This window comes from Heptranchias perlo, chromosome 17 (genome assembly GCF_035084215.1).
Source record: "Heptranchias perlo isolate sHepPer1 chromosome 17, sHepPer1.hap1, whole genome shotgun sequence".
In the NCBI taxonomy this organism is placed as follows: domain Eukaryota; kingdom Metazoa; phylum Chordata; class Chondrichthyes; order Hexanchiformes; family Hexanchidae; genus Heptranchias; species Heptranchias perlo.
Window position 1 is genome coordinate 49542185 of NC_090341.1, and position 17008 is coordinate 49559192.

The window sequence follows — 17008 nt, forward strand, 5'->3', positions numbered from 1 at the left end:
CTCTGTAACGAGGTTTAACAGTATACAGCGAGAAGTCAGTCGTTCTGAGTCAGTCTGTCTGTCTATGGGAGGCATGTAAAGGTATTTGGTTACATGTCAGTGTTTGAATAGCTGAGTGCGATCCTGTGTGACACAAGCCAGCTGTTCCCCAGTATCTGCACTGCTTCGTTAACCCATCACTCAGGACTTGGCAGCGCTCATGTATTTGCACAGGTAATCACTGGCTTTTTAAAGGGACAGTGCCCTTAGCAGTGTCCAACTGATGTTTGGTGTGAATCTTCAGTGAGTGACACAAGGGGCAATGGAATTGCTCCCTCCAGCCTGTGAGATACCTTTACTTCACAGAACTCCAAGCGGGGAGACTCTAAATTAGACATTTAGAACAACCCTGGCCATTAACAGGATATTTCAAATATACAAAGTCAAATCTGAATGGCTGAACGGTCATAAATGATTATTTTATAGAATGATGCTGCCTCTGGTTAGGGATTGTTACAGGTAGTGATCATTGTGGATCTGTACAGGCCCCATGGTTCTGTATAGGAATCATGTCAACCATGGCTCAGTGGGTAACACTCTCTTGCCTCTGAATCAGAAGGTTGTGGGTTCAAGTCCCACTCCAGAGACTTGAGTACATAATCCAGGCTGACATTCCAGTGCAGTACTGAGGGAGTGCTACACTGTTGGAGGTGCCGTCTTTTGGATGAGGTCTCGGGTGCACCTAAAAAATCCCATGACACTTTTTGAAGAGCAGGGGAGTTCTCCCTGTTGTTCTGGCCAATATTTATCCCTCAACCAACATCACTAAAACTGATTATCCGGTCATTATCTCATTACTGTTTGTGGGTGCTTGGTGTGCGCAAATTGGCAGCGGCATTTTCTACATTACAACAGTGACTACACTTCAAAAGTACTTCATTGCCTGTAAAGCACTTTGGGACTTCTAGAGGGCACGAAAGGCGCGATATGATTGCGAGTCCTTACCTTACCTTTCCTTAAATATACAACTTCAACATTTGGAAACAAATGGGGAAACAGAGTGCACAGTGTGCATGACCAAACTGCTCCCAGCCTTACAAAACGAATGAGACCTGCAAGATGTACAATTGTAATGCAATAATTTTTGAAAATCTGCTGAGGATTCAATGGAGGTGGTGGGAGGATGGGGGAGCTTTAATTAAACTGTTCCCGATCCCCAAATTCACACTGACTGACTTGACAGCTGTTTTGTATTTCTGACTCAATTTAAAAATTCTGATTGCACACAATTTATATTTGAATCAGAGTCATTAAGCTGATTCAACAAAAAAGATGATTGGAATCGTTCCCATCAGGTCATTTTTAACAAAATATAACGAGACTGGTCTGCTCGATCCTAGTGCAACTTAAGAAAGACATTTCATAAATTATATAAATTTATCAGACAATATAACATTAAATTGTTACAATTATCCATTATTTTGTAGATTTCTTCTATTTGTTCTATACCCTGAATAATGTTTTCTAAAAATGTTCTATTCAAAGTTGTGATCTTTTTCTACAGTGGCGCACACAGCCTTTATATCGATGCACAAACCCAAATTCATTCCGCACCTGGCCGAACATAATTAGAGGGAACATTGCTCCAGGTGTGGGATCACCAAAACCCTTTCATTCCAGGGATTAATCTAGTGAACCTTCGTTGCACCGTCTCTAAGGCAAATATATCCTTCCTTAGATAAGGAGACCAAAACTGTACACAGTACTCCAGGTGTGGTCTCACCAAAGCCCTGTACAACTGTAGTAAGACTTCCTTACTCTTGTACTCAAAACCCTTGCAATAAAGGCCAACATGCCATTTGCCTTCCTAATTGCTTGATGTACCTGCATGTTAACTCTCTCTGAACACCAACATTTAATAGTTTCTCACCATTTAAAAAATATTCTGTTTTTCTATTCTTCCTACCAAAGTGAATAACCTCACATTTTCCCACATTATACTCCATCTGCCACCTTCTTGCCTATTCACTTAACCTGTCTATATCCTTTTGCAGACTCTGTGTCCTCCTCACAGCTTACCTTCCCACCTAGCTTTGTATCATCAGCAAACTTGGATACGTTACACTCGGTCCCTTCATCTAAGTCATTAATATAGATTGTAAATAGCTGAGGCCCAAGCACTGATCCTTGCAGTACCCCACTAGTTACAGCCTGCCAATCTGCAAATGACCCGTTTATCCCTACGCTCTGTTTTCTGTTCGTTAACCAATACTCTATCCATGCTAATACATTACCCCCCCAACCCCATGAGCCCTTATCTTGCAGAGCAGCCTTTTTTGTGGCACCTTATCGAATGCCTTTTGGAAATCCAAATATACTACATCCACTGGTTCCCCTTTATCTACCCTGCTAGTTACATCCTCAAAAAACTCTAACAAATTTGTTAAACATGATTTCCCTTTAATAAAACCATGTTGACTCTGCCTAATCATATTATGATTTTCTAAGTGCCCTGTTACCACCTCCTTAATAATGGATTGCAGCATTTTCCCAACGATTGATGTCAGACTAATTGGCCAGTAGTTTCTTGTTTTCTCTCTCCCTCCTTTCTTGAATAGCAGGGTTACATTTGCTACCTTCCAATCTGCTGGGAGCATTCAAGAATCTAGGGAATTTTGGAAGATCACAACCAATGCATCCACTATCTCTGCAGCCACCTCTTTTGGAACCCTCGGATGTAGGCCATCAGGTCCAGGGGATTTGTCGGCTTTTAGTCCCATTAATTTCTCCAGTACATTTTCTCTACTAATATTAATTACTTTAAGTTCCTCACTCTCATTAGCCCCTTGGTTCCCCACTATTTCTGACATGTTTTTTGTGTCTTCTACTGTGAAGATAGAAGAATGAGAGGGGATCTCATTGAAATGTATAAAATTCTGACAGGGCTGGACAGACTGGATGCAGGGAGGATGTTTCCCCTGGTTGGGGGGATCCAGAACGAGGACTGAGATGAGGAGAAATTTCTTCACTCAGAGGGTGGTGAACCTGTGGAATTCTCTATCACAGAAGGCTGTGGAGGCCAAGTCACTGAATATATTTAAAAAGAAGCTAGATAGATTTCTAGACACAAAAGGAATCAAGGGGTATCAGGAGAGAGCGGGAATATGGTATTGAGATAGAGGATCAGCCATGATCATATTGAATGGTGGAGTAGGCTTGAAGGGCCAAATGGCCTACTCCTGCTCCTATTTTCTATGTTTCTATACAAAATATTTGTTAACATCTCTGCTATTTCCTTATTCCCCATTATAATTTCTCCTGTCTCAGCCACTATTATAAGAAGGATATTCAAGCCATGTGAAAGAACACTGAATATTCAACACAACGATACTAGGAATGAAAGGTTACAGTTATGAAGAAAGGCTTGATACACTGGGAGCATTTCCACAGAAACACAGAAGATTAAGGGGGAATCTAATGGAGGTTTTCAAAATTTAGAAAGATTTAGAGAGGGTAATGGGAATAGGAACATAGGAACAGGAGTAGGCCATTCAGCTCCTCGTGCCTGCTCTGCCATTTGATAAGATCATGGCTGATCTGTGATCTAACTCCATATACCTGCCTTTGGCCCATATCCCTTAATACCTTTGGTTGCCAAAAAGCTATCTATCTCACATTTAAATTTAGCAATTGAGCTAGTATCAATTGCCGTTTGCGGAAGAGAGTTCCAAACTTCTACCACCCTTTGTGTGTAGAAATGTTTTCTAATCTCACTCCTGAAAGGTCTGGCTCTAATTTTTAGACTGTGCCCCCTACTCCTAGAATCCCCAACCAGCAGAAATAATTTCTCTCTATCCACCCTATCTGTTCCCCTTAATATCTTATAAACTTCGATCAGATCATCCCTTAACCTTCAAAACTCTAGAGAATACAACCCCAATTTGTGTAATCACTCCTCGTAACTTAACCCTTGAAGTCCTGGTATCATTCTAGTAAACCTACGCTGCACTCCCTGCAAAGCCAATATGTCCTTCCGAAGGTGCGGTGCCGAGAACTGCTCACAGTACTCCAGGTGCGGTCTAACCAGGGTTTTGTATAGCTGCAGCATAACTTCTGCCCCCTTGTACTCTAGTCCTCTCGATGTAAAGGCCAGCATTCCATTAGCCTAATTGATTATTTTCTACACCTGTTCATGACACTTCAATGATCTATGCACCTGAACCCCTAAGTCCCTTTGGACATCCACTGTTTTTAACTTTTTACCATTTAGAAAGTACCCTGTTCTATCCTTTTTTGATCCAAAGTGGATGACCTCACATTTGTCTACATTGAATTCCATTTGCCACAGTTTTGCCCATTCACCTAATCTATCAATATCGCTTTGTAATTTTATGTTTTCATCTCCACTGCTTACAATGCCACCAATCTTTGTGTCATCGGCAAACTTAGATATGAGACTTTCTATGCCTTCATCTAAGTCGTTAATCAATATTGTGAATAATTGAGGCCCCAAGACAGATCCCTGCGGGACTCCACTAGTCACATCCTGCCAATGTGAGTACCTACCCATTATCCCTACTCTCTGTCGCCTTTCGCTCAGCCAAGTTCCTAACCAAGTCCATACTTTTCCCTCGATTCCATGGGCTTCTATCTCAGCTAACAGCCTCTTATGTGGGACTTTATCAAATGCCTTCTGGAAGTCCATATAAATAACATCCATTGACATTCCCCTGTCCACTACTTTAGTCACCTCTTCAAAAAATTCAATCAGGTTTGTCAGGCATGACCTACCTTTCACAAATCCATGCTGGCTCTCTCTGATTAACTGAAAATTCTCGAGGTGTTCAGTCACCCTATCCTTAATTATAGATTCCAGCATTTTCCCCACAACAGATGTCAGGCCAACTGGTCTATAATTCCCTGGTTTCTCTCTCTCTCCTTTCTTAAAAAGCGGAGTGACGTGCAATTTTCCAATCTAGAGGGACAGTTCCTGAATCTAGAGAACTTTGAAAGATTATAGTTAGGGCATCTGCAATCTGCTCACCTACTTCCTTTAAAACCCTGGGATGGAAACCATCTGGTCCTGGGGATTTGTCACTCTTTAGTGCTATTATTTTCTTCATTACTGTTATTTTACTTATGTTAATTTTATTGAGTCCCTGTCCCCAATTCAATATTAGTTTTCTTAGGATTTCCGGCATGCTATCCTCTTTTTCTACTATAAATACTGACGCAAAGTAATTATTCATCATGTCCGCCATTTCCCCATTGTCAATGACAATATCCCCACTTTCAGTTTTTAAGGGGCCAACACTGCTCCTGACCACCCTCTTTTTCCTAATATAAGTATAAAAGTTCAAAGGTAAGTAATGAAAGGCTGGTTGGAGAATTGGTAACAAGGGGACATGGTCTAAAGCTTATCACTGGAAGATTATCTTATAGAGGATTATTAGAACATGGACTTTTTCCACGACAAGTGGCTATTTAAACAGAAACTATAACATTTAAAAGGGAGTTATGATAAGTACTTGAAAAGGAAGAACATGAAAAGATGTGGGGAAAAGGCAGGGAAGTGTGATTAGAGTAGAGAACTCAGAAGGCCTCCTGTGCCGTAGTATCTATGTTTCTATATCCACTAGACCATTAGGAAAGCTGTAAATATTATTAATAATAGAATATTTGAAACTAGCTCTTTCAAACTGTATTCAAGTCCACTTAAGTGAATATCCAAAAAGGGAAGGTTTCTGTTAGGCAAATAAAACATTTCCCATTCACTCCTGTTGACCAAATGATTTTAATTTCTGTAAAATGGCCAAATGTGCACCAGAAATAGTCCAGGTAACAAAATGTATTGGGAGTCTATAAGCTTTTTAAGCTTAAAGGAGTGCTGTATTAATCACACTTTTTTTTGTGAGGGAAGAAAGGAGTCTGCCTGATTTTTCTCACACTGATGGGGCCCGATTTTACCAGGCCTGCGGGTTTCCGGCGGGTTGGGTTTCGGGAGCGTGGTCAACACGCTCGGTGAAATTAGTGGGTTTCCCGCGCGATCGTAGCAGGCAATCCACTAATTGGATCCAATTACCTGCTCCTCCGGGCTCCGCGCTGCTGGTCTGCGCGTCGGGCGGGCTGCGCATGCGCAGTACGATCTGTCAGCTGGAGGCTCTCTAGTTAAAGGGGCAGTCCTCCACTGACAGATGCTGCAACCAATAGAACACATTACAGCATGGAGCAGCCCAGGGGGAAGGCTGCTCCCAGTTTAATGATGCCTCACCCCAGGTATCACCAGATGGGGTGAGGAGGAGGGGAAGGACAGAGATCTTCCACCCGGCGGGCGGGAGGAAGCGGCCTGCCTCTGCCACCAAGAAGGCCTGGCTCGAGGTGGCAGAGGAGGTCACCTGCACCACCAACATATCGCCCACCTGCATACAGTGCAGGAGGCGCTCCAATGACCGCAGTAGGTCAGCCACAGTGAGAACACGTAGTCTTTCCCCTACATTCCGTCTGCCACAACACTGCCCCCACCCCACATCTCCTTCGGCACCGCCAACACCACTCTGTCACATCACCCCTCATACCCACTCAAACCCCATCCTCATCTTACCTGCACCTACTCACCTCGCCAGTACTCACCCCGCCACTACCACGCAACCCAATCCTCATACAATCTCATGGCTCTATCTCATGCCCACCCTCTCGTGCATCTCCCTCACGGCCAGCCTCACTCAACCTGCCACCACCTGTGCTGCAGCCACAGGGCATGCATCACATATATGCAGTAGGCAGCGTAAGGCAAACGTGTCGTGAGCATGAAGGAGATGCACAAGGGTGTTTGAGGGTTTGTCATGGGTGTTACCTATATTGAATTTCAGAACAACTCACATCACACATTATATTGGCACCACCACTGCCATGTCTCCGCAAATCCTGTCTGTTTTGTGCAATAATGCCCGCTCCTGGGTATCACCATGAGGACCCACCACTGATGCCACCCATTGTGTCACTGCAGAGTAGGTGCAGGTGTATTTGCAGGGCTCTTCCGCGCAGACGACTGAGAGACATCGGCGGTGTACCCGGCTGCACCCTGGAAGGATGCGGAGGAGAAGTTGTGGAGGGCAGTGGTGACTTTGGCAGCGACAGGTAAGCAGATGGTGCTGGGGCCAGCCAGGAGCAGCTCGGCATGAAAGAGTCTGCAGATGTCCACGACTACATGTCGAGTGAATCTGCGCCTCCGTGTGCACTGCTGCTCGGAGAGGTCCGGGGAGCTGCGCCTCGGTCTGTGGACCCTGTGGCGAGGGTAGTGCCCTCTGCGACGCGTCTCTCTCTACGGTTGCCCTCCCTCCTGCTGTACAGGTGGATGTGTCACAGCACTCTGTTGTGGAGCTTCACGTGTCAGAGGTGGACGGCGTGGATGGCGAGGCTGGTGATGCTGTTCGTCCTCCGAGGGGGTCATGACTGCAGCTACGACGGTCCCCATCCGCAATATGAACATCTGAGGGGGTCCGCAAGGTAGGCACATGTCTCCGGACTCCGGGGTGAGTGTGCAGGTTGGTGACTTTGACCGTCAGGAGGGGGGGTGGTGGAGGCCACACTTTGTCCCAAGTGACAGAGCGGCCTCCTGCAATGGGTGAGGGTCTCCCCCCCCCAACCTGTCAAATGGACCTTTGCAGCTGCCACAGGCTGACGGCTGCAACACGTCCAGTTCAACTGGGACTGTTTCCCCCAGTGTGTGAAACAGTCCCATGTTTCTCCAAAATCACACACAGTCCCTCAATCAGGTCAGTTAATGACCTGAACAAGCAAAATAAATAACCTCAAGTGGCATCCCGCTGGCTTTAATTGCCTGCGGGATTCCCACCAGCGGGGGCTACGCACACACCCCCGCACATCATCGGGGAACCCGGAAGTGGGCGGGATCGTGGCGCGATCCGGTCACGTGCCTGGATATCGGGATTTTCGGGGCCCCCCCGCTGGAAACGCACAGGAAACCCGCCGGTAAAATCGAGCCCATGGACTTTGTTTGATTTACAATATTATGCTTGAATGGAAATGAAAGGTTTCTCAAAGGTTCGTTATCGAGTAGCCATTCTTCAATTTCCTACAGCGCATTATTATTTTAATGGGGCAGTGTCTGTGCCGGAGTGTTAGGCAACCCTTGCCTTTTATTATTGGGGTGCAAGAACTGCTTCCATTTTGTTGACATCACTCTCAATCGACGCGCTGATGCCTTATGTGATTGCATTGTGTGTGCAAAACAAAATGTTTAGCAATCAGCTTTTAATGGAGAAGTGCCCCTTTAATATGTTTTCTGCTGAGTGCAATATTGATTTTCTGTTGTCCTGAAGGGGGAGTCATTGAATCACTGCCCAATTGTGTAATTAGCTTACTTTCTGTTCCGGATAGTTTCTTTCAGGAAAGACCACCATTTTCAACATGAAGTTTTGAGCAGGTAAATTATGGATCCTCAACAAGCAGCATCATGTAAGTCAACTGTGGTTTATTACTGCCTTGTATCAGTGGAAAAGCATGTGCTATCGTTAGTCAAGACACTTGAGAATTCACTAATATTCCCAGCAAAGCTGCGGGGCCACCCGTATCAAGGCTGTCAGACTGAGGAACAGGCTTGCCAGGTTGTGAACAGCCAGATTGATGTGTGGATAGAGCAAATATTTCTCACTGCTCCAAATTCTTGAAAATACTCAGGTGCAAAGAACAAGGTTTTTTAATGTGCCTCGAACGCATGGAGAAATGTTCCTGAACTGGATCTGGTTACAATTAAAATAATTCCATGAGCATGGTGTACAGTTGTTAGGTTTGAACGAGTGTCTCAGCTCCCAGTAAACAGTTTGTTGTAAGATGTTGAATTGTGTCTCGAATTTCCGGATCTGGTTGTGTAGAATGGGAAGCCTGGATTTTAACTCCCAGCAGGAGTCGGGCGAGATTTTAACTCCCGGGTCTCATCTGCATACTTGTCGTCAGTCTCCCGCCCGAATCCAGTGGGAAGTCCGAGCTGGCCAGCGGGCGGGAGCGGGAATTTTGGGCCGCAGAAGGCCACCACTGGGTACCCGAAGGAACATTTCCGGAAGTCAGATAATTAGTTAGGAGTGGGGTCAGGAGGACATTGCGGTCGAGGGAGCGGGAGGGAAGCCTGGGGAAGGGGAGGCTCAAGGTTTCCTTGTGGGGCCATAGGGAAACAAAAACAATAAAATTAACTTACCTTTCAGAGTCTTTACTGGCTCGTTTCCACTAGGTTGGTTTGTCGAGGAAGCCATGATGGGTTCCCAGTCCAGGCCTGGGTTAAAATGGTCTGATCAGCATATTTAAAGCAGGACCCCGCTGCTTTCCAGTGGGTATCCCACTCACCTCCTAAAACATCCGGTTAAAATTCCATCCCATGGGAAAGTAGCCTGATTGGAGGGAGTAAGTCGCTGCCTGACCTTAACTGCCTGTCCGCCAGGTATCCGCCTGGAGGATAAGGTTAAAATCGGGCCATAAGTTTTCAAACTGGGATCCTGGAACCCCAGTGGGTCCATAAAGTGGTCCGATTTTAGACCTTCGATCATCAGATTCCTGCATCTTGGTTGCTGTATTATAATTACAAACATTTTGTTTTTGCATTAACATCACTGTTTTCCTTTGGGTAAACGACACTGGGGTAAATTTCCGTCTTCAGCGTCTCTGTGCGGAAATCTGGAAGAGTGGTTCGTCCGTCCGATTTACATTCCATTGATTTCATTTCCATTGAATGAAAATCAGCAGGTTTAACAATGAGCATGTGATCTGCTCCAGCAGATTACTGTCCGGGCAGTGAAGATGAAAATTTATATCACTGGAATTTAGGACAGTGATACCTGAGAGTGTGTCAATATTGCAGGGGGTCTCTGACATGTTTCACAATTTCCACGGTTCATCCTGGAATGTATTAATACCAAGGAGAATTTCCGGGAGTGTCAATATTTGCAGTTGGTGCCCAACAGTGTGTCAATATTTACAGCAGGGTCCCCAGGAGTGTCTCAGTATTTACAGCAAGGTCCCCAGGAGTGTGTCAGTATTTACAGCAAGGTCCCCAGGAGTGTCTCAGTATTTACAGCAAGGTCCCTGGGAGTGTGTCAGTATTTACAGCAGGGTCCCTGGGAGTGTGTCAGTATTTACAGCAGGGTCCCTGGGAGTGTGTCAGTATTTACAGCAGGGTCCCTGGGAGTGTGTCAGTATTTACAGCAGGGTCCCTGGGAGTGTGTCAGTATTTACAGCAGGGTCCCTGGGAGTGTGTCAGTATTTACAGCAGGGTCCCTGGGAGTGTGTCAGTATTTACAGCAGGGTCCCTGGGAGTGTGTCAGTATTTACAGCAAGGTCCCTGGGAGTGTGTCAGTATTTACAGCAAGGTCCCTGGGAGTGTGTCAATATTGACAGCAGGGTCCCTGGGAGTGTGTCAGTATTTACAGCAGGGTTCCTGGGAGTGTGTCAGTATTTACAGTAGGGACCCTGGGAGTGTGTCAGTATTTACAGCAGGGTTCCTGGGAGTGTGTCAGTATTTACAGTAGGGACCCTGGGAGTGTGTCAGTATTTACAGCAGGGTCCCTGGGAGTGTGTCAATATTTACAGCAGGGTCCCTGGGATTGTGTCAGTATTTACAGCAAGGTCCCTGGGAGAGTGTCAATATTTACAGCAAGGTCCCTGGGAGTGTGTCAGTATTTACAGCAAGGTCCCTGGGAGTGTGTCAGTATTTACAGCAAGGTCCCTGGGAGTGTGTCAGTATTTACAGCAAGGTCCCTGGGAGTGTGTCAGTATTTACAGCAAGGTCCCTGGGAGTGTGTCAGTATTTACAGCAAGGTCCCTGGGAGTGTTTCAGTATTTACAGCAAGGTCCCTGGGAGTGTTTCAGTATTTACAGCAAGGTCCCTGGGAGTGTTTCAGTATTTACAGCAAGGTCCCTGGGAGTGTTTCAATATTTACAGCAGGGTCCATGGGTGTGTTTCAGTATTTACAGCAAGGTCCCTGGGAGTGTGTCAATATTTACAGCAGGTTCCCTGGGAGTGTGTCAGTATTTACAGCAGGGTCCCTGGGAATGTTTCAATATTTACAGCAGGGTCCCTGGGAGTGTGTCAGTATTTACAGCAGGGTCCCTGGGAATGTTTCAATATTTACAGCAGGGTCCCTGGGAGTGTGTCAGTATTTACAGCAGGGACCCTGGGAGTGTGTCAATATTTACAGCAGGGTCCCTGCGAGTGTGTCAGTATTTACAGCAGGGTCCCTGGGAATGTTTCAATATTTACAGCAGGGTCCCTTGGAGTGTGTCAGTATTTACAGCAGGGACCCTGGGCGTGTGTCAATATTTACAGCAGGGTCCCTGCGAGTGTGTCAATATTTACAGCACGGTCCCCGGGAGTGTGTCAGTATTTACAGCAGGGTCCCTGCGAGTGTGTCAATATTTACAGCAGGGACCCTGGGAGTGTGTCAGTATTTACAGTAGGGTCCCTGGGAGTGTGTCAATATTTACAGCAGGGAGCCTGGGAGTGTGTCAGTATTTACAGCAGGGTCTCTGGGAGTGTGTCAATATTTACAGCAGGGTCCCTGGGAGTGTGTCAATATTTACAGCAGGGTCCCTGGTAGTGTGTCAGTATTTACAGCAGGGTCCCTGGGAGTGTGTCAATATTTACAGCAGGGACCCTGGGAGTGTGTCAGTATTTACAAATGGGTCCCTGGGAGTGTTTCAATATTTACAGCACGGTCCCTGGGAGTGTGTCAATATTTACAGTCGGGTCCCTGGTAGTGTGTCAATATTTACAGCAGGGTCCCTAGGAGTGTGTCAATATTTACAGCAGGGTCCCTGGGAGTGTGTCAATATTTACAGCAGGGTCCGTGGGAGTGTGCCAATATTTACAGCAGGGTCCCTGGGAGTGTGTCAATATTTACAGCAGAGTCCCTGGGAGTGTGTCAGTATTTACAGCAGGGTCCCTGGGAGTGTGTCAATATTTACAGCAGGGTCCCTGGGAGTGTGTCAATATTTACAGCAGGGCCCCTGGGAGTGTGTCAGTATTTACAGCAGGGTTCCTGGGAGTGTGTCAGTATTTACAGGAGGGTCCCTGGGAATGTGTCAATATTTGCAGCAGGGTCCCTGGGAGTGTGTCAGTATTTACAGTAGGGACCCTGGGAGTGTGTCAGTATTGACAGTAGGGACCCTGGGAGTGTGTCAGTATTTACAGTAGGGACCCTGGGAGTGTGTCAGTATTTACAGTAGGGACCCTGGGAGTGTGTCAGTATTTACAGCAGGGTTCCTGGGAGTGTGTCAATATTTACAGCAGGGTCCCTGGGAGTGTGTCAGTATTTACAGCAAGGTCCCTGGGAGTGTGTCAGTATTTACAGCAAGGTCCCTGGGAGTGTGTCAATATTTACAGCAAGGTCCCTGGGAGTGTGTCAGTATTTACAGCAGTGACCCTGGGAGTGTGTCAGTGTTTACAGGAGGGTCCCTGGGAATGTGTCAATATTTGCAGCAGGGTCCCTGGGAGTGTGTCAGTATTTACAGTAGGGACCCTGGGAGTGTGTCAGTATTGACAGTAGGGACCCTGGGAGTATGTCAGTATTTACAGCAGGGTTCCTGGGAGTGTGTCAGTATTTCCAGTAGGGACCCTGGGAGTGTGTCAGTATTTACAGTAGGGACCCTGGGAGTGTGTCAGTATTTACAGCAGGGTTCCTGGGAGTGTGTCAGTATTCACAGGAGGGTCCCTGGGAATGTGTCAATATTTGCAGCAGGGTCCCTGGGAGTGTGTCAGTATTTACAGTAGGGACCCTGGGAGTGTGTTAGTATTTACAGCAGTGACCCTGGGAGTGTGTCAGTGTTTACAGGAGATTCTCTGGGAGTGTGTCAGTGTTTAGAACAGAGTCACTGCGAGTGTGTCAATATTTACAGCAGGGTCCCTGGGATTGTGTCAGTATTTACAGCAAGGTCCCTGGGAGTGTGTCAATATTTACAGCAAGGTCCCTGGGAGTGTGTCAGTATTTACAGCAAGGTCCCTGGGAGTGTGTCAGTATTTACAGCAAGGTCCCTGGGAGTGTGTCAGTATTTACAGCAAGGTCCCTGGGAGTGTGTCAGTATTTACAGCAAGGTCCCTGGGAGTGTTTCAGTATTTACAGCTAGGTCCCTGGGAGTGTTTCAGTATTTACAGCAAGGTCCCTGGGAGTGTTTCAGTATTTACAGCAGGGTGCCTGGGAGTGTGTCAGTATTTACAGCAAGGTCCCTGGGAGTGTGTCAGTATTTACAGCAAGGTCCCTGGGAGTGTGTCAATATTTACAGCAGGGTCCCTGGGAGTGTTTCAGTATTTACAGCAGGGTCCCTGGGAGTGTGTCAATATTTACAGCAGGGTCCCTGGGAGTGTGTCAGTATTTACAGCAGGGTCCCTGGGAGTGTGTCAGTATTTACAGCAAGGTCCCTGGGAGTGTTTCAATATTTACAGCAGGGTCCCTGGGAGTGTTTCAGTATTTACAGGAAGGTCCCTGGGAGTGTGTCAATATTTACAGCAGGGTCCCTGCGAGTGTTTCAGTATTTACAGCAAGGTCCCTGGGAGTGTGTCAATATTTACAGCAGGGTCCCTGGGAGTGTGTCAGTATTTACAGCAGGGTCCCTGGGAATGTGTCAATATTTACAGCAGGGTCCCTGGGAGTGTGTCAGTATTTACAGCAAGGTCCCTGGGAGTGTGTCAATATTTACAGCAGGGTCCCTGGGAGTGTGTCAGTATTTACAGCAAGGTCCCTGGGAATGTGTCAATATTTACAGCAGGGTCCCTGCGAGTGTTTCAGTATTTACAGCAAGGTCCCTGGGAGTGTGTCAATATTTACAGCAGGGTCCCTGGGAGTGTGTCAGTATTTACAGCAAGGTCCCTGGGAGTGTGTCAATATTTACAGCAGGGTCCCTTGGAGTGTGTCAGTATTTACAGCAGGGACCCTGGGAGTGTGTCAATATTTACAGCAGGGTCCCTGCGAGTGTGTCAATATTTACAGCACGGTCCGAGGGAGTGTTTCAGTATTTACAGCAAGGTCCCTGGGAGTGTGTCAATATTTACAGCAGGGTCCCTGCGAGTGTGTCAATATTTACAGCACGGTCCCCGGGAGTGTGTCAGTATTTACAGCAGGGTCCCTGGGAGTGTGTCAATATTTACAGCAGGGACCCTTGGAGTGTGTCAATATTTACAGCAGGGTCCCTGCGAGTGTGTCAATATTTACAGCACGGTCCCCGGGAGTGTGTCAATATTTACAGCAGGGTCCCTGCGAGTGTGTCAATATTTACAGCACGGTCCCCGGGAGTGTGTCAGTATTCACAGCAGGGTCCCTGCGAGTGTGTCAATATTTACAGCAGGGTCCCTGGGAGTGTGTCAATATTTACAGCAGGGTCCCTGCGAGTGTGTCAATATTTACAGCAGGGTCCCTGCGAGTGTGTCAATATTTACAGCAGGGTCCCTGGGAGTGTGTCAATATTTACAGCAGGGTCCCTGGGAGTGTGTCAATATTTACAGCAATGTCCCTGCGAGTGTGTCAATATTTGCAGCAGGGACCCTGGGAGTGTGTCAATAATTACAGCAGGGACCCTGGTAGTGTGTCAATATTTACAGCAGGGTCCCTGGGAGTGTGTCAATATTTACAGCAGGGTCCCTGGGAGTGTGTCAATATTTACAGCAGGGTCCCTGGGAATGTTTCAATATTTACAGCAGGGTCCCTGGGAATGTTTCAATATTTACAGCAGGGTCCCTGGGAGTGTGTCAGTATTTACAGCAGGGTTCCTGGGAATGTGTCAGTATTTACAGCAGGGTCTCTGGGAATGTGTCAGTATTTACAGCAGGGTCCCTGGGAGTGTGTCAATATTTACAGCAGGGTCTCTGGGAATGTTTCAATATTTACAGCAGGGTTCCTGGGAATGTTTCAATATTTACAGCAGGGTCCCTGGGAATGTGTCAGTATTACAGCAGGGTCCCTGGGAGTGTGTCAATATTTACAGCAGGGTCCGTGGGAATGTTTCAATATTTACAGCAAGGTCCCTGGGAGTGTGTCAGTATTTACAGCAGGGTTCCTGGGAATGTTTCAATATTTACAGCAGGGTTCCTGGGAATGTTTCAATATTTACAGCAGGGTCCCTGGGAATGTTTCAATATTTACAGCAGGGTCCCTGGGAGTGTGTCAGTATTTACAGCAAGGTCCCTGGGAGTGTGTCAGTATTTACAGCAAGGTCCCTGGGAGTGTTTCAGTATTTACAGCAAGGTCCCTGGGAGTGTGTCAATATTTACAGCAGGGTCCCTGGGAATGTGTTAATATTTACAGCAGGGTCCCTGGGAGTGTGTCAGTATTTACAGCAGGGACCCTGGGAGTGTGTCAATATTTACAGCACGGTCCCCGGGAGTGTGTCAATATTTACAGCAGGGTCCCTGGGAGTGTGTCAGTATTTACAGCAGGGTTCCTGGGAATGTTTCAATATTTACAGCAGGGTCCCTGGGAATGTGTCAGTATTTACAGGAGGGTCCCTGGGAGTGTGTCAGTATTTACAGCAGGGTTCCTGGGAATGTTTCAATATTTACAGCAGGGTTCCTGGGAATGTTTCAATATTTACAGCAGGGTCCCTGGGAGTGTGTCAATATTTACAGCAGGGTCTCTGGGAATGTGTCAGTATTTACAGCAGGGTCCCTGGAATGTGTCAATATTTACAGCAGGGTCTCTGGGAATGTTTCAATATTTACAGCAGGGTCCCTGGGAATGTGTCAGTATTACAGCAGGGTCCCTGGGAATGTTTCAATATTTACAGCAGGGTCCCTGGGAATGTGTCAGTATTACAGCAGGGTCCCTGGGAGTGTGTCAATATTTACAGCAGGGTCCCTGGGAATGTGTCAATATTTACAGCAGGGTCCCTGGGAATGTGTCAGTATTACAGCAGGGTCCTGGGAGTGTGTCAATATTTACAGCAGGGTCCGTGGGAATGTTTCAATATTTACAGCAGGGTCCCTGGGAATGTGTCAGTATTACAGCAGGGTCCCTGGGAGTGTGTCAATATTTACAGCAGGGTCCCTGGGAATGTGTCAATATTTACAGCGGGGTCCCTGGGAATGTGTCAGTATTTACAGCAGGGTTCCTGGCAGTGTGTCAATAATTACAGCGGGGTCCCTGGGAATGTGTCAGTGTTTACAGCAGGGTTCCTGGGAGTGTGTTGGTATTTTCAGGGAGCTCACAGAGACTGTGGCCATGATTTTAGAATGGCGGCAGGAACTCAGTGGATGGGTAAATAATCACGTGGGAAACCCAGGACTAATTTTTGCACATCGGATTGAGTGATTGCAACTCAATTGAAGGCACTTAATTTTACATTCGGTTTTCGCGTCTTCAAGCTGCTCAGCAGGCGTACTGCGCACCCGCATGACGAGAAGGAAACATCGAAATGGAAGGGCATGGAGCAAAGATGGCACCCTGGATCACCCACGCATTCCTTGAGGTCCTACTAGCTGTTGTGCGAAGCAGGAGGGAGGTGCTGTACCCAAGCTGAGAGAAGGAAGAAACCTGCTTCTGCCACCAAGAAGGCGTGGCTGGAGTTGGCAGAAAAGGTCAGCAGTAGGAGTATGGTATCAAGGTCTTGGAAGTGTTTTAATCACCTAACCAGATCATTAACATTTGCTTATTCACCCACATCCTGTTTTGTTCAACATCTTCTGTGTTGGCACGTCTACTCCATCACACACTCCTCACACCCACTTAACTTTCAGCAGCAACCATCCTTCACTTTCTATGCACTTCTTCACCTCCCCATTTATTCACCCACCACTACCATTCACCCCAATCCTGATGCAATGTGATGGATCTGTCTGATAGACACCGTCTGATGCATCTCTTTCATGGTCAGCCCCACTGAAAGCAATGCATTCATCGGATGAATATGTCACCTTCAGTCACTCACAGATCTGCTGTTTGTCCCCTTGTAGAAGAGAGCGCAAAACGCAAGGGAGAGGACCAGAACTGGTGGAGGTCCCCCCGCATACAGTGGAGCTGACAGATGTGGAGCAATG

At 46.8% G+C, this 17008-nt stretch overlaps 1 protein-coding gene across 2 annotated transcripts in view; it reads left to right on the top strand.

The window, feature by feature from the left end:
- The first annotated feature begins 8353 nt into the window (after nt 1-8353).
- The window catches only part of LOC137334295 (protein SSUH2 homolog), a 54927-nt gene continuing 46272 nt past the window's right edge, over nt 8354-17008 (top strand). The window contains exon 1 of one of the 2 annotated variants that reach the window (XM_067998969.1): nt 8354-8457. In XM_067998969.1, the coding sequence (XP_067855070.1) occupies nt 8433-8457 (25 nt within the window). In that variant the 5' untranslated portion in view covers nt 8354-8432. The remainder of the gene's footprint in view (nt 8458-17008) is intronic. The other variant, XM_067998970.1, reaches the window with a different exon arrangement.